The following is a 25,055-nucleotide window of genomic DNA, read 5'->3' as shown; positions in this document are numbered from 1 at the left end:
GCACGCACCAAACACCCCCTCCCTGCTCGTCTGCCGGTTTCCTCTGCACTCAGACGGGGCCATATTTTACTTGACCAAGAACACAAATAAACGGACTCCCACCCAAAAAATCTGCTATCGGTCTGCATTCACGCTTTATTTAGAGAATTTTCAGCGCGTTTGGTGCGTGCGCCCTGGGCTTCTGCTGCACAAAAACACTGCTGTAGGGGTAATTTCTGCCCTAAACTTTGTGATAGGACCCAACTTGTTCCATCCTGGAGTATCACTTTAAAACAGGAGACAAATATGTGACTACTCAGTCTACATAGTGCAGACAAAATCACTAAACATGCTAAAACCGTATACAGCTTCAGTACCTGATCAGAGCATCCATCTACACAGCACAATTATATGAGCTACAAACACTATTTAACAGAGAGGTGCAGACAATCAAAAAATACTAAACATATTAGCAGCAGCTTCAGTTTATGGTGCAAAGGTCTTGCATTTACTCAAGTGTGCCACAGCGCATTATTTTATTGGTTTATTCTATCTGTGGATACTGGCGTGTTGGCCAATATCCGATATGTCTTTTTTCAGCTTCTATTAGCCGATACTGATAACAAGCCAATACTGTTGTGCATCCCTACAGAAAAGCTGTTTATATGACAATATTGACAATAACAAAGAGATCATCTTTGGTTCACTCTGAGTAATGTGCTTGGCATGAAAAGTTGACTAGGGACAATCCTTTGTTGTAACAAGAGTAAAATGAAAAGTCAAGAGTGTATTAGAGCCCAAACACCCTGCTATACAGTAATGAAACAAGTTCTGGACCTAGCTTAGGTATCAGACTTTAAGAGGAACTGTCTTGGTATAATTCTTTATTAATCCCACATCCTTATATCTGAGTGAGTCAGTTGTGTTTATGTCTTGTTCCTCAATCCCTGTCTAGCTTTCCCCAGATTTTGTGGACATGTCAACATTAAAAGGGAGGATTAACAGTTAGTCCGAGCCCTCTAGCTGTGGTGATCCTAACTAGTTCCAGGTCTGGGAACATGCACAGTGGGTGCTGAAGGACGGTTATGTATTTATGTAAATGTGTCATTTTCATCAAAAGTCAACTGGCTGTTCACAAACATATCCAGACTGATGTGTTTGTTTTTTTCTCTCCAAGGCCTCATTCCTCCAACTGTTCCTTCATGAAGCTCTCAGAGACAAGACTTTTTCATTCCTCTCCTCTCCTCCCTCTCCCTCTTTCCTTTTCAGGCCAGTCTTTTATTTTTTCTTCTCTTTGTTCTTCCAGGGTTGTGCTCAGTGGCCCAGTTCTGCCTGAGATGCCCCGGCACATTTCTTCTCTGTCTTCTCTTCTTTTTTTCACTTTCAGGCTTCTTTCGCTCCTGCTCCATCACAATCATCTGTCTCTCTCTCTTTCTTTATCCCTCTCTCCTCGCCTTACTTCTACTTCCTATCCCGTATCAGGAGGACAGAAAGGGAAGCCATCTTAAATCGAGCGTGGTACGTCTCGTTTCCTCTCGACGGGAGCGTCTCGAACTGAACCCATTTTTAAATTCCAGGAGGTGACTCACTCCAAAGATAAACTCATGGTGTTGTGCTTGGGAATGCAGAAATCTCTGCAGATTGAGTTGTGTTGTCTCAGGCACTAGTTTGTCAGGAGAAAAAGTCAATTTTAACTTTTACTTAAGAGTTTGCAATATTAAAGTATGTCTTTTCAGAAAAAAATAAAACATCTTCATGAAGGACGGTAGAGTGTCAGACCAAAAACTTTTATTCCTAAACTTATCTCATATGTCTTTATTCATGAAGGAGACAATGGATAGAGCAGGAAGAGGGGGCTAATATGTGGAAAAAGGGGATAAAGGATCACCTAATGGCTCAGCTCATACTGTCTGTGAATTATGGAGAAAACAGTGGTTTTGAAACTGTTTTTTTTTAAACCGTGGTATACCTTGAAACTGTTAACCAGCCTGTGCCTCGTCCCAACACAAACTGAACTTAAACAAATAAAAAGTACACATAAACAGCAGTTTGGTGTGATAAAATGAAATGATAATTCCCTAGCTGTCTGTTTGAGTGCGTCCATATGAAGCCTTATACGCACTTGCTGATCAGTGCAAACTTCAGCTGAGAAAAAAAACAACTCAACATGACTTAGTATGGATGAGTAAATAAGAGCTGAGATCACACTGAACTCTGTAGAATCAACTTATTACAGAGGACGGATGAAGAGGATTTATAGGACTCTTAATGTCAATTCCACTGTGAAAGTGTTTGTGTGTTTCTTTTTGTTATTTAGCCCTTTATTTCAGGTCACCTTGCCATGTGGTCATCCCAGCAGCTCGCCCAACGCTCAGAGCCTCAAAGGAGAAAAGAGTGATACACACACAAACACCCCTCACTCTATCCCACCATCTACTATTACAGTGTCATGTCTTTCAGCTTCCCTCTGCTGGCCTAGAAGCTTTGCACTATTTATAGATCATACAGAAAACAGGTCTTAGTGTGACAGAGTCAGGATAATGAACTTTTTCAGGAATAAACGTGAACCCTCTGCCCTCTTAACTGTACCAGATCACATACACTACAAGTTGATCCAATCTATCAGCGTGGAGTTCTATTTTAAGAGAAAAATCCACCAAAATGAATGTGGAGGATATTGTTTTCTAAATGACACCTGTGAGTCTTGGAAGTTGGAGGTTTCTGAGCTCTATCACACAATATAAAGCAATGTAAAAAGCAGGTAGTCATCTACAACGTGAATACCACAATAAAGAAACATAATAGAAAATGTTCCTGCTTTGAAAGTATGTCATAGATTTTCAAAGTTTGTGATCCAGTTTAATTACATAAGATATTCCCTGGATGATTCTCCATTGAGCAGACACAGACAAACAGTGGAGCAGCGTTCCCGGCAACCCATAACACCGAAACCTTAGGCAGACAACTTTAGAGAAACCGAATAGAGGGATCCTTATATTAAAGCTCCTGTGAGGTTTTTTTTTTTGCAATGGTTATGAAACACACTGGAGACAATAATTCTGTCTCTTTGGGATACCAAGACAATCAACAAGAAAAGCAATAGTATTTATACACCATCCTGCTTCCTCCACAGGGGGCGCCACAATCAACACAAACTGAAAGTTCCTCTTAGGAGCTTCCTCGCCTACAGGAAAACATTTATGCACTCTGTCACCAAAGCATTGCCTACAAAATAACAGACCACTTTTTCCTACCATTCTGGTGTAACAAGTGTCCTTACTTCAGCTTCTGGGAGATTGGCCAAAACCTTAAAATGATACTCCTGGATGGAACAAGTTGGGTCCTACCACAAGGTTTAGGGCAGAAATTACCCCTACAGCAGTGTTTTTGTGCAGCAGAAGCCCAGGGCCCTCGCACCAATGACCCCCTTCCCTGCTCCTCTGCTGGTTTCCTCTGCACTCAGACGGGGCCATATTTTACTTGACCAAAAATACAAATAAACCGACTCGTACCGAAAAAATCTGATATCGGTCTGCATTCACGCTTTATTCAGAGAATTTTCAGCGCATTTGCAGTCCTGGCAGACTACCTGCATTTGTTTATATCTGGCACGCCACGCGTGGACTGATACACTAAGCGGTGAGCGCCTCGAAGCCAGCTGTGGCTCTGCAGCGGAAGTAGCGCCGTTTTACGACACAATGAGAACTAGAGCCTTATTTAGCGATGTTTTTGTGTGAAAGTAACGCGCTGAAAATTCTCTGAATAAAGCGTGAATGCAGACCGATATCAGATTTTTTCGGTGGGAGTCCATTTATTTGTGTTTCTGGTCAAGTAAAAATTGGCCCTGTCTGAGTGCAGAGGAAACTGGCTGACGAGCAGGTAGGGGGTCTTTGGTGCGAGCGCTCTGGGCTTCTGCTGCACAAAAACACTGCTGTAGGGGTAATTTCTGCCCTAAACCTTGTGATAGGACCCAACTTGTTCCATCCCGGAGTATCACTTTAATGGCACAGGTTTTTAGGGGTGGGAGAAAAAAAATAGAAAATCAATTTATAATGATTTTTCGTCAAAAAATTGAATCTTTTTTTTTTTTTTTTGTTTGCTTGCTGTTTGTTTGCTTTGTGTCTGTTTTCCTCAATTTGATCTCTGTCTCTTTCCCTCAGCTCATTGTGAGTTTAACATCCGTTGCTCTTTCTCACTGACTTTCCCTGTTGCTCCTCTCCTCACCCAACAAAAAAAGTCTACAGTTTTGTGCTCTTTTGAGAGTGATGACTTAAAATTTTGTCCATCACTGCTAACAGAATGCAATGTTTTAGTCACATTATCAGCAGAAGTGGTGAAATAATTGGATTAATTTGATGTGCAATGTGTGTGAGTGATTCTACAATTAGGCGTACATTTCAAACCCATGGGGTGCACATATCAGTTTTACTAAATATTAATTTCAAGCAATGACCACTATTACAGTGGGCATTTTGTGTGATATTTCACTTTTATGTAATACAGAAAATTAACAGGTTCCACCATTTATTTAGCAAAAAATACAAATCATGTATTGGAATTTGCAGTTTTTGTGCTGTCTGATTTTTTTTTTTCAAATGTCAAGTTTGCTCTTCAAAATTAACACTGGAATACATGTTTGTGTTAATTATCTTCAGTATTATTTGTTCAAAATTAACATCAAAACATGACAAAGGTTTTTTTTTAACTAAACTAAACTATTATAGGGATAAAATAATTAACTTTGTGTGTGTCTGAGAAATCTGTGTCAACTGTGTTATCCATTGAAAATAGACCTTTAAATTAGCATTGGTTTGCTTTAAAGTCACACGACTTAAATCAGTTGATGTCACAACCTTTTTGGTGGGAACCCTGAAAAAAGTGTGGCATTTTTTAACTCCTCCTTATCAAAATTTCATCAAAATGATTGTCGGTGCATGGTGCGCATTTATTGTTCACCAACTGTTTTATCAACATCTTCTGGTGTACTTGCTATGTTATTAAGACCAAACTGTGAAGAAAATGTACAGAAATATGAAGTGATTGAGGTCAGATGTTACCATGTGTTGTCAATTGTGTTACATGTGATTTTTTTTTCCATATTTCTTTTAAAGTTTGGCTAAACTGTGATTTAAAAAGTAAGGAGCATTTCTAGTAAGCTTAGTCTTAAATAGAAATGTTGAATAACTCTTAATTCAGTAATTCAGGATTAATGTTGAAAGAATGGTCACAAATTTAGTCCATAACACAGTTGACAAAATAATGAACCATTTTTTTTATTACATAAATATTGAAGAATTCATTGGAGCTTAAGCTTGCCAACTAATAAATTTGGTCCATTCTAGATCATTTGCAAACAAATAGAATATGAAGCAAAAAAAGCACTTTTTTCACTTTTTGTATACCTGAAACGTACCCTTTAATTATAGAATGACTCATGTGATGATGTGGGCCTTGGTGTTACTTTTGCTATTCAGAATCAACTTCCTTAGTCAAGCAGTTTTGACCAATCAGAATCAAATATTCAACACAGAAAAAGAAATGAATGAAAGATGAACTGATCTACTCCATGAATCTTCTCAGATATGAGAGGGCAGCTCTCTCTCCTTAGCCATGATTCTAACTTTCATCTCATAGGGTTCACTTTTCTCGCACAGGTTTTTTTTTCTGTGATGCATCTGCTTTTCTTCCGCTCCATCGTGATGAACAGAAAACCTGCAGAGTCCTGACTGCAAGAGAACGCTTCACCTTCACCTGAAAAACTCACTCTGTACACACTGTGAGACCTGCTGCTAACTGGAACAGCCTCTCTATCTTTCTCTCATCCCTCTCTTTCCCCTTCTCTCGTCCACACGGCAGGAGTCAATCCCTCTTTTTTCACTGCCAGCTGATAGCTGTGCATGACTGTCTGGATCTCTATTCATGCGTTCACTCCATCCATCACCTGCTGCTGCCTCTGTCACCTCTCCACCATCCTCTCCTCTCTGCCTCTTTCTGCTTCTCAGTGAAAACAGATATCATGCTTTTCATCTAAGCATTGATATCTTTCATGTCTTTGAACCTGTGACCTCTCAACAAAACACTCTCTTTTTAAATCCACAACTTCACAGGGTTTTGAATGTTTCCCCCACTCTGCACAACTGCTTCCATTTGCATAAACACCCTTTAGTAAGTTTCATCCCCGAAGCTTTCCTTAACAGTCCATGGAAATTGCGTAGTGAGCTGTTGCCTTGGTTACAGGGGGACTCAATTGCCCAAAATTTCCATAAAACACTAATTAAAAAGAGCTCTGGCTTGGAGCACAGTTTTGACAATTTTTATGCAGCATTGCTGAAGCCTCAGGTGAGGGAAATAGACTGGGGATGGAAATGATTCCAACACCCACTGTTCATGCTTTTATAATGCTGGGGTATGAATATACAAGCAGAGACTGAGTCCAGGGCTCTGTAGTACAAGCCAGGTTTGAAATGTGCTCTGTACAGGACAAATTTTAAATCCGTGTCTGTTTAAGCATTTAAAAATTCAGTCTTATTTGCTTCATGGGCTCTGGATGTGTTGGGAATCTTCTGCTAGAGGCTGGAATGACATCTGTGGGTGAGGTGGGGAGCCTGGAAACACCAACTGTACCACAAGATCAGACATAACAGACACTTTTGAACACTGACATGCTGATCAGTGTAACTCAACACATAGATAAACAATCTACTGCTGACAAAAGCCTCAATAAAGCCAAATTAGTCTCACTGCACTGGCTACTTTTAACTTTGCTGTCAGGTGTAAATATGAGCTTTTTAATCTCACGGTGTGCCTTGAATTGTTTTTTTGAAGGATTGTTGCTGTTTGCATTTTGCACCCATGTAAAAATCCTCTTACAGAGGGGGAGACTCTGTTGGGTGATTCCATTGTAAATGACAAATCACATTTGTAGTAATAAAGTGAGCCCTATTGGTACCTCCTCGAGGAACACTCACTTTACAAATGTTGCAAGACACTGCTTTACTATCATTGCCTTCCAAAGAGAAGTAGTCCCACTCACTAGACATGTTTGCAACGTGGTTTGATTTACAGCAGCCGTAAAATGTGACAACTGGATTGGTTCTGATCACATAACGAAATCCGATGTTATCTGATCCTCAAAAAATAGCTGTATCAGGCGTCGATACCGATCAGCGGATCAGATCAGGACATCCCTATCTGCTGCTACTGATACAGTTGTTGCCACGGCTAAGTCACCTTGGGGGTCTTTGTCAACAGATTAATATTTTAAAAAGTTCAAAATGTTTGCATAATTTTACATGAAATGTAACTTTTTTGGCTTATAATTCTCATAACCAATGAAAAATACAATCGTAAATACTTTTTTGGGGTTTTGGAAGGCATTTCATGACCAAACAGGGTCATGCTTTCCATGATGAATGAAGGCCCACAAACTCAAACGCTCGTACCTGAGTAGTACAAAGACCTGGCACAGCTTCTGCTTTTTCATCTGCTAACACTTAGATTTATGATATGAGTCCAATCTGAGCATTTTGTTTCTTCTCTCTCATCACAATCGTACAAACCCAAAAGCACCACAGAAGAACTTTGACAACAGTGAATTCTGACAAATTGACACCTGTCATTCAGATCATAGGACACATGTTGAATCAACGTGTTGTTCCCAAACTTTGAACAGATCCAAAATTCTGCCACTGGTTTCTTCAGATCCACTGCTATAAAAGCAGAGCGTGGAGCACAGTGCTCTAAATGATAAAGGAAGGTCTTTGAGTTCTGGCTTCTCATTTGTGTCAATCATACTAATGCTGCTGATGGATGAGCTGAGCTATTCTGGCTTGAAAGGTTTGGAAACAGATAAAATTTGAACGTCTGGACAAGCCTGGTACTATTGGATTAATTCGGATAGTCTGCAACCTCAAAATATATTTTCAATTCTAGTAAAATCCAGAGTATGAAGGAAAAGGGGAAAGGGGTTAAACTGTTATTGAGAAATAACTTCCACTGCATTCAGCAAAATCCACAATGTGCTGCTTCTGTGCAGCTGTGTAGCTCTCTCCAAGGTTATCTGTTTCGACCTTGGAGAGTCTGCAGTTTGACAAACTAAGTGTGGCATTTGGTAGATGACAACTTAATTACTCCTAGTTGCTATAACCAATCAGGGGAACAGAATGAATTATGAAGCAGAAGAATACATGGTTTAGCAGCTTACACTTCTGTGAGATGTACAGTACTCTCAATCCAAACAATGATAATTCCAACCTACATCAGACTGTATGTAAATATGTTTGAACAAGAAGACGCATCATCCACAACAAATGAAACACAAGCCTCAGATTCATCAGGGTCAGAGTCTCCGTCTTCACACTCATGATTTGTTAGAACAGACGATTGGCCTCAAGAGTGTGTTAGTTTTAAATGAATGGCCATTGGAAATCATCAGAGTAACCACTTCCCCACTGTGTCACCATCAGCTCTCACAGCAGACTGAGCTTGTTCCAGAGTAGAGCATCCACAGACACCTTTCCTGTCTGATCACAGAGACAGTGAGGAGGAGATCAGTCAGAGCAAGGAGGCAGCTCCATCGGTGCGAAGCCCTCTAGTCACGACACAAAAGGCACTCTGGGAGTGTGTTTCTTTTCTTTTCTGAACAGGATGCCATTGCTGCGGTAATGTGGGCATCATAAGGCAGATCCAGGCCAGCCAGTCAGGGGTGAGACACTTCACTCCCACATGCCTGGGCACCGTCAAACCTCAGCATCACGATTCAGAGAGCTTTAAAGGAAGGCAAATCATGACTTGTCCTTGTGGAGCAACATTTCAAACCGATGGTAATGAGGACTAAAAGGAAAGTTTGGGTGACGGCAGGAACACTCAGTGTTACACCGAGTCTTCTCTTTCTTAAAGTGCAACCATTTTTATTTCACAACAATTTGAAACTAGCTTTTAATGCTCTTCAAGAGGCTCTTATTAACTTCAGACTGCCTCTTGATGCTGGCAAAACAAAGTCAACACTGTTCTCTGGTGCAAGAAAACAATTATTAAAATGTGTGCATATCTACTGCTGAAGGCTCAGAGTCGAAATGTCTTGGCATCTGACCTGATAAGACGTGATGAGCTTCCGAACACACAAACCTATAAATAAAACTGGACTTCCTGCAGTGCATTTCATCCTTTTAGCGTAACCTGAAGCAGCATGGCTACATCAATGCAGCTTCTTTTATTCATTTGACTCAGAATACCTTTGATCCAAACACCTGCTGATAAAGTTGCAAGAATCTGTGAATATTTCAACGATATGCTTCATTCATTCCATTCAAAGTACCCATATAGCTAACAAACACATTACCCCAGCTTAGAGTAGAAAATACAGAAAGTAAAACATAAAATCCAGTTAAGATCCACATCACTCTGCCACTATCAAACTGTTTTACACTTGAAACTTGGAACAACTCGAATAGTTCAGGAGATGAATCTGAGGGTTCTGAGAAAATAACAGGGATTGGGCATCAACACAAAGCATTTTCTGCTTTTTCCAAATTCTGTTTGTTCTTGTTAAACCATTCTGTAACAGTTGGTATTTTTTGTGATTTGGCTCCTCCACACAGTCTGAATACTGTTTATTATTTTACCAACACAGAAGAAAACAGTCCATGATTGTCTCTTGTCCAGCCTCTCTCCCATTCGCTCTGTTTTTATCTTCTCCGTCAGTTTCCTTTTTGGTCTCTTTGCCTCTCCATGGTGTCTTTCATGTTGCTAAAACGGTAACTGGAGGTGTTCGCCTTCAGGCAGGACATTCCATCCAAGTTACAAAGTGCACAAACTGGCTCAGGCTTGGAATGAAATCGGCACCCCACTCCCTACGACAGGTGTGTGTGAATGTGCACCACAGACTGTATAAAAAATGGACCCTCAACAGTTATGAGTAAATCCAGAACTTTTAGAGCATCCCCCCTGGTGACCGTCTGCATCACAGGCCTCAAAGTCTGCCTCCTACACATTTATCTGGACCTAACAAACTGGTCATGTATCCTTCCGCGCAGCGCTAGTGCGCTCCGTCCCCCCTCCTCCTTTCAGCTGTAGGGAATGTAAACAAGCTATGCTTCGGGCGCCGGTTGTAGCCTTGTGTAAGTTTGATTAAGTATCTTAATTCTTTTGTTTGTACTCTAAGGATTGTGAGGCAGCGCAGAAAATTCAAAATGAGTGACTATGACAGCGGCGAAGAAGTTCCATTCACTTTGGGACCAAAAGGATACCTGTATGAAACGGAGTACACAGAAGAAGAGCTGCTACAGATGGCAACTGAAAGGAATACAGAGGAAACATCCACGGATGTTAATAAATGTTTATATTTCCGAAGACTTAATGCACTTCAAAATTATTATATGTAGCATACTCTTAAACTGTTGTATTACTTTCTGATTTTAGTTCTTGTAGGTAGAGAAAATAGCCTTTTAATCTGGTATGGTATTTCCCTGTTAGCGCCTATTTCCTCGTCACCAGCGATTACAGTCTGTGTCTTAATAGTGGATAGGAAGACAACTTTCTACTGTATCTAATGTTCTTAGTGGTCACATAGAGCTCATACAACCCCAATTCAAAAAAACTGAACTGTCCCTTTAAGTACGATGTAATGGAGTCCCCACTTTGTTGCCCTTTTCTGATAACCTGTTGCCATTGAGTGATTTGTTTTTTCTGCATTAGCCACTATCAGCAAAGATAGTAAGGAAACAAGATGTCTCACTCATCAGTATTTCAGACAATTTTGCGTTCACACACAACAACAAAAAAAACGCACAATGATGGCATCTGACTAATTGTGTATCACTAAATCTGTCAGGTGGAGCAGCCAATATAAAATACAGGAAGAGGTATTTTATTGCAAACTGGTGCTCTACCCAGAAGACTGACTCAAAGAACCAGCACCATTTTGAAACTTTAGTCTCTCATTATGTTAATCTGGCGTTTAAAGAAACAGTGTTAAACTAGTGAACAAACTTTGTGGAGAACTGGTTTGTTAAAAAGACTAAATTCAAGACAACCAATAGAAAGAGTGGTGTGAGTTGATTCAGTGCAAGAGTTTCGTCTGGGGTGGCAATGATAAGTTATCATGATTGATTTTGTTGACTATAAAAATTTGTTAACCCAGAACTTTAGTGTCATATTGTTTTTCTAAAAAAAAAAAATAACCTGACATTGTCCTGTTCTGCTCAGTAAGGTCATCACAAAAACTCCTCCCCCTGGTGAATGGCTGCAGGATAGGTCAGAACTCTGTCTCCCCAGTCATTCCAGTATTTACACTATTTGGCCAGTATGCCATATTAACATTCTATCAGATCATTCTTGGAGCAAAAACGAAAAGCAAAATGATTCACAAACATAAAACTCAGTTTCACCCGAACAAAAGAAAACATTAAAAAATAACAACAAACAGAAAAGCTACTACCAGACAGGGTTTAGAATGTCTGAGATTCCCTTTATTTGTCTAATGCGTTGGTTTGATAAGTGTTTTGAAAACACTGTAAGTTTTGGCTTCTTTGAAATGTCTGTCCAAGTTGTTCCATAGAGAGATACCTTTGACTATTATATTTCTTTCCATCAGTGTAGCTCTGAGGGAACTACCTAAAAAATCTTTTTAAATTGTAAGTACTTTTCATTTTGATAAAATGACACTGAAAGTTGGTGCTCCAACTCATAGACTTAGTATTATCCCAGTTTACATTCTGCACGAAAACAGTGAAGAACAGAAGAAAGAAAAAAAGGCAAAAAAAATTAGTCCCAAAGTTTAGGGAACATTTTACAAAAAACAGCCGTGTAATTGTAAAAACAATTGGTAAAATACTACAGCTAAAATACTAAATACTTGAAGCTGTAGTTCTGTCTTAGCCTTACAACTTTCGATACTACTATAGGCTGAGCTCAATTGCAAAATGGTTAGAGGGCAGAGTGGTGATTACAAAAGGTACATGGGAGGTCTACACACCTGCATAGAAATTGCACATTGCTGACTGCACTGAAAGTCATTGTGCATAAACACAGTTTAAACTGTTCTCCCCCGGGAGACCTTTAAAAATAGACTGCACCCTATGTATAGATGCGAATTATATTTCGAATTTTAGGTTAAGTATTCATAAAAGAGAGTGACAAAAGGACCCCAGAGTATGCCAAAACAGCCATAAAATTCATCATCTGCCCCAAGCTGTAAGTAGTGTTTGAATTGAACAGAATGAGGGAAGTCTGAGAGTTAAGAAAAGAAAACTGCTACCTTTTCAACCCAGTGTGTATAACTTTCTTCTCAGGGTAGGTCCCATGTTCTCCCTTTAGAGGATCAAAAGAGCACTGCACAATATATATGGGCCAATACACAGTAGAAGATCCTTAGGGGTTGAAATCCCTGATAAATACAAACACCACCTTCCAAAGTCAGTGTAAGACATTGTTCCAAGTTGATTCAAAGTGCATCTGATCACTTCAACACTATCACACCCTTATGTGCTTTACATGCGTAACTCAACAGGCATCTTTGAAATGCAAATAAGGCTGGCAGCCTTTATTTTTAAAGCACTGGAACAAGCTTTCATGGTACAGCTGCCATATAGCACAGGCAATCCAATGGACACCTATAGAGCACATAAGACCTGTGGGAGCTGGCCTACATATACTGATATACGGCACAACACAAAGAAGGAAAGAGAGACAACAAGAAAAAGAGAGAAAGAGAGGGCAAGTAAAGAGAGAACATAGACATGCACATACGCAATCATAAAAAGTGATCAGCGGTTTTAACCAGAGCTGTGACCCAAAAATTAGGTCCACAATTCTCCATTTCTCTTTCTCTTTCATGCATTATATACATTACTTGCTGAGAGTGTAGATAATACACCCCCGTGCAGGCCATCAAGTCACATGTACACTCAGACTCATGCATGGATGGGTACTTAAACAACGCTGACACATTATGCAAACACACACACACACACAAACACATACTGGTCTAAGGTCCCCCCCTTGGTCCTCCCTCGGTCACATGCAGCCGGGCGGTCTATTATCGTTCTCCACACATGGGTAGCTGCGAAGAGCTCGGGGACTTTGTTTAAACGTAAAGAAAAAATGCTGTCAAACAAAATTACAACAACATGTCTCATCCCTGAGATAGAATCATGAATGGAAGAAATCCCTCAATGGAGTAAATGGTGTTTACGAAGAGAAAATAATAGCTTGTCTTTGTCATGTCAAACAGCACTTTACATTGAGTTTTCTCTGCAGTACTGGAGTAATAAACATCTGGCATGGGATTCCAACTAAGAACTAAAAAAATATGATTGAAATGATGTGTTTTACCAGAAAGCATGATCTAATTTTAAAAACAAAATACAAGTAACCTCAATGCCAAACAAGTTGGGACATATTAGTAAAGCTGATTATGATTGTTCCCAAATTACTTAAGCTCTTTTTAAATAGAAAATAGCACAAGACAGTGTGCCAAATGTTAAACCCATGTAATAAATGGTCTGTGATGTCACCATCTGTCTTTGATACAGAGTTCTGAGGCCAATTGCAATCAAAAGCCACATTGGAATGCTTATATTTGCTGCAAAAATTGGCTTGCCTTGGTGTGTTTGGGGGTTTCTGTACCTCCAGGATCAGGCTCAAGTGGACACTTGACAAAGTGTGGATATTAGTGTTTCCTTTCTTTGGGCGTTTGGTTTAAACCATAGACTGTATATAGAGTGGACAGGGTGGCATTGTACTGTTTTGAAGCCAAAATATCTCTGACACAGGCTCAGCTATTGGTAGCTGTTGTACAGCCAGAGTCTGCGCAGTAAAGACTGTGAGGGATTTGGGGAAAATCTGAGTGGAGTCGGGTGACAAACAAAATGTTTTTTTTTCTTTCAAAAGTCTAATCTCTTCTTGGCTCCCTCTCGCGACATATTTTATTATCCCTGAAAAAAAATACACAAGAACGGCAGCTGTCAATCATAGTTAAATGTAACATAAAACCTAGTTTTTAACCTCTTACAACTAATGAAAAAGGAACTTTTTAGAAAAAAAGAAAACTTGAATACAAGCCAGCCAAATACTCTCTTTAAATCACCACAACAATCAGATGTGAGAAAAATTTCTACAAGGTGTATTAATCTTTTAAAGTTTGACCACAGCTATCTGGACTGACCGGAGAGCCAGATTTTTTCACTAATGCCGTATCCAGCCACCAGGGGGAGCAGTTTCACTTGAAGCCAAGCAAGATGATGTCCATTTTTTTAACCTCTATGGTTTAAACTGAGGGAATGCTTAGTTGAATACAAGTAAATTATTTTTGAATCTGATGTTGTCAACATGTTTCATAAAAGAAAAAAAACAGGGACAACAATCACTGAAAATGTCTCACAATGCTCCTGGGGTAACATCTTTCAGTCAACTACTTCAACAGGTTAGCAACAGAACATAAGTTGTATGGACACTTTGAAGAGGCTGAGTCCATACTCAAGAGTTTTGTACACAACAGTCGTCACTAAATAAATAAATAAAAATACAGACACACAAAGTCAGGGAGACGAGAGAGGATCAAAACAAGATCCCTAGCTCAGGGGTTAATCATAGAATACTCTATAGAGGCATGGAGTGACAGTGTTTTTGAATTGTCATTTGTGAAAGATAATGAGCAGTAACAGTGGAATTAAGTAACAGAAGCACAAGGGAGAAACTGTTTCTGCTATTTTCAACACAAGACCGAAGAAAAACAACAACGATGGTTTTTGCACATTAAGTGCTTCATGCAAGTTCATGCAGATCACTCGCATCCATGCTGGGGTGGAAGACAGGTGCAACAACACGGTATATTAACAAGACACAAAGTATTCAGAACTTAATAAGACCACACATCAGAAAGCAGATAAAAAGTAGCACAAGCAACCACTAAAGAACAAGTGCAATGTGAGAAAAATAGTTGGTTTACTAAATTCATGTTTAATTTTCCAGTCAGGAGAAAAAGTTGTTGATTACTCCAACACAGCATGGATACAGGCTGAAACACAAGGAGATAATGCTCAGAAAGAAATCAAGGATGTCAAAACTGATCTATAAAAAGACATGACGTGTTGCTGGAGTAGCTTTGAGTGGACGCAGCATGAACCGTTCTGCTGCCAGAAATAGAAAACTGTTTCTGAGTGAGTAAACTGCAAAAACTACCACAGGGTCTGAGCCTCTTTGAACTGAAAAAAACCCACATTTGTTAGCAGTTTAAGAAAGTCTTAGATCACAGTTTGAGACCGGCTGGAGGGGTCTGACAGTTTGAGGAGATGGACTGCTGCCATAATGGTTTTTGGTCTTGTCACTGGATTTGTTGACAGTGACAAAAACACAGAAAATATCACACCTCTCCGTAAAAGAAGATGCTCAACATTTAACCACAGAAGAGAAAAAGCTGTCTAGTTGAGCTGATAAGACACGAAAAAAAAAGCAGTGAACCCCAGACAGAAACTGAGACAAGTCGTCCCTCAGCCTCTTCCTGTCTGATAGCCAATGACAGCTGAGCTGAGACAGACAGAGCAGGACGGGAGACAGATGCTGTCGACTTAGAGAGATTACTCGGATGCTCTCAACTTCTTCTTCTTTTTTTCACTCTGCTGTTCTGCCTTTTTTCATCTGCTGACTTTAGGTCATGCCAAATGTCACAAAAAACAAACTGTAAAAAAATATGTCGTGATCAGTTACAAGGTAATTTAGATTTTTTTGTGGAACTCTTCTTGCATTTATCAAGGGATAGGGGGTTAATAGATAAAGAAACATACAGAAAAGGCCAGAATCTGAACTGAACACTGAGCCACTGCATTGAGGACCCACGTCTGAGTGCAGAGTTATTTCTGCCAGGATAAAACAGCCATTATTAATAGACTCAATAGGTTCAAATTACGTCCATGTTAAAAGCTGTGAGTCGGAAACGGATGAGAGGATCTTAAAGGCTCTTAAAAGAGGCCCTGGGGTGGCTCTCATTCTTTCTCCCTTTCACATTCAAACATTCCCAGTCTTCTAATACTGACATGCTCAGACCACACGCGACCCAGGCCTCTCTCTTATCAAAGGAGGCTGGATCACCCGCAGAAACACGTGAACCCAATAGCTCCTCTTCCATCTCTCCTTCTTCTGGGAGACTGTCACCCTTGACACTCCTTCAGATATTACTATCTGATTGGTGATCTCAACACGCCCAGGATTACATTCCCCCACCAGTAAAATATTTCATAGTCACTAATTTCTGATTATTAACTCTGAAAGAGTATTTTAACGTCTTTTGGTCGGAAATCAGAAAACAGTCCATATCACACATACTTTATTCAAAAGCTGAGCACCGCATCACTGAGTCTGAAGGTTAAAGATGCTAAGAGGAGGATCTGTTTTAATTGGACTGCCTTGCCACCTTCTGGCCCAGAGTCTCCGCAAAACTGTTGTAAATGACTTTTAGTGAGGCGTGTGTTTGTTTTGGGAATTAAATGGAGATCGGATCAAAGCAAATTTTCTTTGTTCAAGGTAACTTTTTACTGGATACAACACACCAAGGTAAGGTAATTATCAGTACAGTTATATAGCGCTACGGTTTGAAACGTGACATCAAGCAAACATTGTAGTAGCCAGCTTTATGTAGCACTATCGGCAACCTGGTGCTCTGACATATCTGTAGGCTAACATGAGACAAAGTTAACACTGTCAGTTTGTATGTAGTTTACCAGCTGTTTATATTCAGTGCAGCTGGCAGTCCCGTGCTCTAAGACAAGTCCGTAATGTGAAACGTTTGTGAATCCTTATTTGCTATGTCCTACCAGTCATCTACCAAGCAGAGCTTTTTTGACAGACTCAAGTTTGAACAGACCACTGCAGAATAACTGTTGCATGTGGGTTGAAATGAACATTATCACAAATAGTTTAGCCCCTGAGTTAGCCTTTAGCTTGTGCTCTATCACTCCCCCATTCAGCTTTCTTCTGCTCTTCTGTCCTTTTTCTGTCCACCAAAAAAGGCTCCTGTGTCTACCATCACTAAAAATTTAATACAATAAATTGTTTTCAGCAGAGAAAAACACAGATCTCTATTCTCACAAGTAAAATTCATCAGCCTGCGTGGTGTTGTCATAGAGACCTAGACGTGCTGTAAATGAATCCAGTCCTGCCCGACCCTATCGGAAAGCTAAGAGGTGGCATTTTGAAAAAATCTTAGCCTGTGATATTGACGCTGATAATCTAATTTTTAAGTTTGGATTACAATCAGGCATATACTATACTATACAAAGTTTACTAATTACCACTTGAACATGACACAGCCTGCTCAAAACTCAATCTCCATTTTCAAGATGTAAATACAGAGGAACTCTGCCTGGCTACAAGATGCCACATGTCATCTGTGCTGCTTTACATCAGGGTAGTAAAGCATATCCCATCATGGCATCAGCCATTTACAGGAGCTATAGCTCTGTTAATCAATGACAGGATGATGACGATTATGTGTGATCCCTCATCATAATTTGGCTATCACTGAAGTTGTAAATACTGTGCACACAGTGTTACCAGTATTTTGACATGCTGGCCATAAGTTTGCATTATTTTCATGTTAAGTGTCTTCAAGCCATGTAATAAAGAATACTGTCTCAAACTGGTCTCCCAAGAAAAAAATGGTCATAATTTCTCACACAGAACATAAAAATTGTCATTTTTCTATATTTGAAGGTGAGCTCCTAACCTTACATGGTGTTCTAATAACAACATCAGAGAGACGCTGATGTCAAACTTAAGCAGTTAATATGTTAAAGGAAAAAATCTGGTGATTTTGATTTTCTCTCTATGAAAGAAGACAAAGTGAATCAAGATTAGTTAAAAAAGGGTCATGGGTTGAAGAGAGACATTTTGTCCTTGGCTTCTGTCTACCTGCGAGTGAGCAGTAAACATAAAGACAACAAGGGAGAAAACTGCACACACACATACAGACAAACACATTCACAAACCTAGCAGATTCAGCAGAAACAATGGGTCACACTGTGTGACACATTGGACAAGTGTGAAAGAGTCAGCTATTTCCACACACTTGTATACACACATACGGAGTGTACAGTTCAGTGTGAAACACCTTGCTACAGCCCTGCCAGGATGTTCTACAACTAGCAGGTTACCAGGTGCCCATGGGAATTATTTAGTTACGGCTTTTTAAATAGAATAACTCAAAAACCCCTCTTTAAATGGTGGTGGCATCTTTGTATTTCCTAAATATCCTTACAATTGATGGCAGATTTCCCCCTGTTCTTTTATTCTTTGTGTCAACTAGCAACTACCCAAGAACTCTCCTTTTTTTCTAACCACCCTCCAAAGCTGCATTTTAGCAGACTTAGTTCAAAAACTAGCTATGATTTCCTGGCCCGTTTCCCTCCCTGGCGGCGACAGGTTGTCTGCCTTCATGTTCTTGTGGTTGTCACAAAGGATGAGGAGAGAGACTTTTTGTTGGGACAGAAAAATGCTGCGAGCTCCGTGACCTGTCCCTTCTCTGTATCATAAAGAAGACGCCTGCTGAGCAGCAGCTGTGGACCCTGAAGCCTGAAGGATCACATGACGATGCTGAAATGGGCATTTTGCACGTTAGAGTACTATTTTGGCTTCAGCACAAAACGCTGGGATATATCTTAACAAGTAGGTCAGAGAAAACATGAGAACAGCTCAGGTTTCTTGAGAGTTGAAAATCAGATTCAGCAAAAACCTTGTTTTATTAAAATATTTATCTGCCTGTTAAAAAATGCAGTAATTAAGTGTGCATCCTTAGCCTAACTGATAAGAGGATTACGATGCAACTTGAAGTGTTTGAGTTACCAGAAAAATAAGACATGAATTGATAAATGATATGATTATTTTGACTTTAAAATATTGGGAAACAACTGAAAACAGATGATCACAGAGTGACTCAGTATGCAGTACATGCCACATTACTCCAGTGCTACCAGTTGATTTTAAGCCCTTGACCTTTTAACATGTCATACCTTCCTTTTTGCCGTGTCTTGTTTCTTATCTGCTTCAACTGTCTTGAAAGGTGAAAATATCAAAAGAAAAAAAAAACTAAGAGGGAAAAATAGAATAAAAGATTACTTAAACCTGATGGTAAAGTTATGCCTTTAAATGTTTCTTTTTATCCGATTGTTGATTGTTTTGTAACCATCCAGTCATTTTTGAGCATTTCTTGAGTTGAAGACACCAGCTTCTTTTCTCATAACTCTAATATATTCAGTAGATTGTGGTATAAATAAGCAGAGAGCTCAAAATCTTCTTATCTGAAAAAACGAAGTCATTTTTGTAGCCTTAGAAATTACCTGAATGATTAAATGATTATCACCTTAATTGAGGTTTCATTTTCTTTGAATCAGTTAATTGCTGCAGCTCCATCATGCATTGTGTTCAGCTACTCTCCAATTACGATAAAATGCCTCCAAATTTTCCCAGGGCTCCAGGCAACAACACCAAATGTCTCATTTTGTATGTTTAACAGTCCAAAACGAAAATGTGTCAAAATTACCATGAAAGAAAAGGGATAAAGGTAGCAAACAAGAAGATTTCAGCTCTTAGTCATGGTTTTTTGACCAGTTGGAGATTTAGTTCCCAACAGCTGACTGGTAGCTTGTTATCTGAACAGTGTTTATGAGTGGCAATTTAATAAAATCTGTTTCTGAAATTTTAGTTTACGATTAAACCTTAATATTTTGGCACATCTCTGTTGTCAGCTGTTATCTTTTAAAGATGCACAACTTGCGATTTGTTTGTGCTTTTCAACAAAACAGCACAAATTAAATCTCCTCCATGCCAGGAAAATGTGACTAATATCACTTAAAGGAACACACAATGTAAAGCAGGATTGTGCTTTGAAGCACAAACAGCACTGTTAGCATCAGGTGAAGTTAAATATTTCATACTGAGATTCATTTCCATTAGTGCGAACAAGAACAGGAACAGGAATCTCTTGTTTGAGCCAAAGAATTATGTCACCCCGGAGAGAACAATGTGCATGATGCAACCATGGCAACACTGTCACTGAGACTGGAGGGAGGACAGAACGGATGCTCCCACATGAATCTGTACTCACAGCAAAGGACGGGGGGTAAAAATCACATTAAAGCAGTTACATGAAGTAAAGGAATGAGATAAATTTATCCTGGGCTGGAGCAGTTTCATGCAGCCTGTGTGAACCTACAGCACAGAACGTGCCGTGACCGAGAGGATAATGTTTATGTCTGTTCCTCCTCCCTCCATCCTCTCCTCTATGCTCCTCCAAAATCCTGCACTGCTTCCTGAGTATGGATTTCAAGGTTTTGAGTGAATACAGGAAAATTGTATTACATTGTAAGGGTGTTGTTTGTGCTTAAACATGGACACTTCATGAAGTCATACGTATACCTCTGTGCAAGCTTGAAATTTTGCAGCTCACATATGGCAAAACATAAAGCATGAGACTTCCCAGAGAAAAATCAAAGCCGTACAACAAATGTTATCTTCACAGTTTGAGGACAAGCAAAAAAAAACAAACTGCAAATCTGAACTGATAACTATGAATATCAAAAATTCTGTGTGTATAAATTATCATTTTTTCACAGTGCATGGTTACATTTCACTTGATTATAACTCAAACAGTGGCCAATGAGTTTGAAAAAGGCAAACATTAAAGAAACCATGCATCAGTATTTCTCAAAAGGATGCCTCAGACTATCTTGTTTTGTTCAGCCACCAGTGTAAACCCCAATATCTTTGTGTTATGATGCAATAAGACAGAGAAAGCAGAAATCTTTGTAGCATAAATGCTTGAACAAACTAATTTTGTATCTTTTTTAAGACTTCAAACAAGTTGCAATTTAATTTTCTGATTAAATGTGCTTCTGCAGCCTTATCTCAGCATGTGCTACTTGACATTCTATGGAAATGTTCAAGAGTTTTGTGAGAGGAAAACAAACTTATGTTGCTCTAAAAATGAGCAATCATCTTCTTCAAAGCTCCTCTGCTCTCCCAAAAGGAGTGAGTGTTTTTGGTCATTGTTGGCAAAAACTTGACTGACAAAGACTTTTTCCTCACTGAAGCCTCTAAATAAAGACCCAGTTGTCTCTGTCACCTCTCAGCACCAGTGACATCATTCTGCTAACAACACTAACACATCAGAATCATAACCACAATAATCATCCTCATCATGCTTGATATTATCACAATCCATCCCCATCTCCATAAAACACTCTGCAGATGTACTGCTATCTCTGCTCTGTCCCTCTTCCCTCACTGGGTCTCTCTTTCCCTTGGCCAGTCACCATGACGATGGGAGCCCGGTTCCTTAGATACAGTCACTAGGCAACCGGCAGCATCAGCACCAGCACCAGCACCAGCAGCAGGAGCAGGAGCGGCAGAGTCCTGTCAGCGCTGCAGGAGAGAGGGAGAGCCTGAGCTGAGCTTCCTCCTCGAGCTGCATGCGAGTGAGCTCTCTGAAGAGGAATGTTAATGCATTTATCGTGTTTGCATCTGAAGCCTCAACATCGCACTCAACACGGGAGCGACTTTCTCTAATGTGGGCTGACACTCAAAAACTCAGGACCAAGTGGGGTTCTCTGTAGTTTGACTGAATTGAGTAGAGAATCCAAACAGGAGTGATAACAGAGCTGTGTGAAGAAAATATACTGATGAACATAATAATTATTTTCATCCAATATTACTCCTTTGGATATGAAAACAAAGACAGTATTCAACCTGGTTTAAGTGTTTGACAAGTGGACAGATAAATTCTGATTCATAAAAAGCAGTGACACCTCAGAGTTATGGTAACATTACATGGAGTCCAATTGTAAAGGAAATCTATGTGAAGAAGAAATGCAGCAGCCTGATGTAAAAACTCCATACAGCTGAACCAAACCTGTGTTGATGTTATGCTGCACTGAGGTCGACTTTTGACCAAACACTGTTGCCAAATATGTCATTATCACTTCTATGACCAACAAGTGGCCGATAGAAACAGTCTTTGAACACTTTTCTGTACAGTAGCCAAGAGGCTAACAGCCAAAATAGCTGCTGTCATTCACCAAACAACATTCAAGACATTCTTGAGCTGGGACATGATGATTACTGGCTGACAGGTAGACAAAAGCCAGCTTGTGGCACGGTGTACGAATAGGTTCATGTTGGCTCTATTTAATTGATATCGCTTATAGTATATTATTGAAGCATACCTAGAGTTGAGGGTCCTCTTTCATCATGTTATCGCACTTTTCATAAAAACTAACTAAGGCAACAGTTTTTTTTTTTCATGGCACGATTAGTAAAGTTTTACGTCATAGATTATGTTGAATCTAGTTCAACTGTTCTGGCTCTTGATATGTCTGCAATGCACTCCTTTTCTGTAGTTAGTCCAAATGGAGCTTATTTTTACAGCTTGATTTTTTATTGAAATGTTTCTGCTAAAAACTCCTTGTCTCACGACCTCAGACCATTGAACGCCAACCACCTGACCCCCACCACCAAAAGTTGGGAGACAGAGCCATTGCCGCCCTTACTTTCTAGAACTCCCTCTCTTCAAACATCTGCAACTCTGACTCACGCTAATGCAGTGATGAACTCAAAACCTACGTTTTAAGGAAAAAAAAAGACGAAACACAAACTGTCTTCTCTGATCTCTTTCTATATCTTGTGCTATTTTTTTGTTTTGCCCTCAATGAAGGAGAAAAGCACCGCACAGGACCTTTAAGTAATTATTTTCATTACAAAACATTAAGTCTTGAAACCCTTACTTTGTTGGAATGTATCAACCAATCTCAAACCAAACCTTGGAATGCATTGGAACTAAACATCTGCTTCTACTGCTCCTGCTACAGGTGTGATATAAAGTAAAAGTGTAAGTACTTCCCTCCAAAAGAAAGTAAAATAAACATAAAACGGCACAAGCTGAAAGTACATCAACTGCACTAAAAAAACAGCTGTTGGGTTGGTGAGCCAGCCAGTGAAACACATTCCCACTCTGTCCTTCAACATGATTCCTTCATGTCTGCTCAAATCATAGTCCTGGGAGTAACTAGCATGTCTGCTTCCTACATGTAGGCAACAAAAAGAAAACAAGCATTGTTCATGATGAGGACAAAGAAAGAGATCGCTCATCTGCACATGAAGCAGATTGCTCTGCAGGCTGGAGCATTACATCCATTATGTCCACTGCACGGACTAGACTGCTGCGTCCAGCAATGCCAGAGCCACTGAAGACACAGAAATCACAGAGCGACACATTTGCAAAATGATACAAAATGAGATTATCAGCAGCAACTGCAGAGCCCTGCTAAATAAAAAAAGTATTAATAGTCTCATCTTAGAGCCGATGCAGACAGGGGAGCTTTGAAATGTGTTGCATTGAAGACAGTGATTAAATATTCCCTTTGATTAGATGAAGCCTCTTTTTTTGCATGTTGCATTAGCGCCCTGGCTGCAAGTGAGACAGACATACAGTAGCTATGTGTGCTGCCTAGTGATAAGACTGGACACAGAAATCCCCGAACATAACACCTAAATTATGATCCAGACTATAAAATCCAGGTGTAATATCATAACAGCAGCGGTAAAGCATTTAGTCGGGTGGTTAACAAGCCTTTGTCATTACAGGCATGACTGATACAGATAAATAATTGGCAAGATAAGCTAATAAGCCACAATAGCCCCAGCTGCATGATTTAACAGGTGTTTGAGTGTGTGAATGAATGTTATAATGTCTTATATGCAAGCACAAAGCTATCATATCAGAAAGGCTGGGGGGCTACATGTCAAAGCAAAAGAGTGTGTGACACTGCATCATATATCATCTACACACACACACACACACACACACACACACACACACACACACATATACACTCTCTCTCTCTCTTTCTCTTCCTGCAGTCATGGCTGTTTCATTAGTTCCTCACACAGCTTGAAAGGCCCTCAGGAGGATTGAGGACCAATTTTGATGAGAAAAAAACATTAGAAAGATGGTCAGAAATGCAGAGAGGACATGTTAATGCAGATATGAAATAATGCCTTTGAATGTGTCACGTGATACATGCCTAATTGAAGATGTACGGTCATGGGAAAATCATATGAAGTCTCTTTCAAGCTTAAAAATATTTTTTTTAACGCAAATTGATTTTTTAACTAAAATGTCATGTAATGTGTGCTCAGGAAGAGAAACTTAACATAGTTTCTCTTTATAATAAGCTGTATGACGAATAATGCAGCAGATATGTATCCTTACATTGTAAAGTCGAGTAGTTATCCATCTGTCTGGTTGCTGGTGGCGAATCCGGTGAGAAAAATTTAATGACAAACAATCTTGTCCCCCACTAATTTTGACAGCAGCACCGGACAGTCAGTCTCTACCGGGACGAACCGAGCCGGTGTGAAACCAGGACAGGTACCCGCGCTACCAGCCGCATCTTCAGCAGGACCCCCGGGGCCGGGATACCGAGGGGGTGAGCTCACCAACCCGGATGAAGATGCTCATTTTTAGGCTTTAAAATCCAAGGTTCGCCGTTTTCAGACAGATATTCTCAGCAGGTTTTGTGGTAGGATGTCTCGCGCCGCCTCCATCAAAGAAGAAGAAAGGAAAAAAGCCAAGATGAAGCCGCGTGCACAGAGAAAGGTCAGTGTGCGGTTAGGCAAATAACGGATCCGTGACCGAGTCTCAAAGCGGTGCCCTTCTTACTCCTCTTCTTCTCTTCTTCCTCTACCGTAAGCCCTGCTGCAGGGAAAACACATTCAGCACGAGCGTCTCCTCCCATCTATTCCCCCCCGTAGAGAGAGAGAGAGCGCGCGAGAGATGGATGAAGATAGAACGAGGACGCCGGAGTAGCGCGTGCGCATGAAGGCGCGTGTCCCTGTGTGTAGTAAGCCTAATTGTGCAGACATTTCTCTGTGTAAAAGAGGGAGAGATGAAGACAGAATTGAGGTAGTCTTTTTATCTCATCGTGTGGCACGCGCATGCACACACAGCTTGTCCCTGAGACTGTTGCCATGCTGCCTCTATCATTTCCTGTGAGAAAAAAAATCCTCAGTGGACTAAAATAACCTAGTGA

The 25,055-nt window shown here is 40.0% G+C and overlaps 1 protein-coding gene across 20 annotated transcripts in view; it reads right to left on the bottom strand.

Annotated features, from left to right (window-relative positions):
- lrrc7 (leucine rich repeat containing 7) overlaps positions 1-24,763 on the bottom strand; it is an 80,892-nt gene extending 56,129 nt beyond the window's left edge. For 8 of the 20 annotated variants that reach the window (XM_074668962.1, XM_074668964.1, XM_074668972.1 and 5 more), the window contains exon 1: positions 24,236-24,762. In XM_074668962.1, coding sequence (XP_074525063.1) covers positions 24,236-24,260 — 25 coding nt within the window. In that variant the 5' untranslated portion in view covers positions 24,261-24,762. Of the gene's footprint in view, positions 1-24,235 lie in introns of all 20 variants that reach the window. The other 12 variants (XM_074668970.1, XM_074668959.1, XM_074668971.1 and 9 more) reach the window with 4 other exon arrangements.
- Positions 24,764-25,055: the final 292 nt, after the last annotated feature.

This window comes from Halichoeres trimaculatus, unplaced genomic scaffold (genome assembly GCF_033239565.1).
Source record: "Halichoeres trimaculatus isolate MK-OKI-2021-1 unplaced genomic scaffold, fHalTri1.1 fHalTri1_scaffold_4, whole genome shotgun sequence".
NCBI classification, from domain to species: domain Eukaryota; kingdom Metazoa; phylum Chordata; class Actinopteri; order Labriformes; family Labridae; genus Halichoeres; species Halichoeres trimaculatus.
The sequence above is the reverse complement of the archived record's forward strand: the minus strand, read 5'-3'. Positions and strand labels throughout refer to the sequence as shown.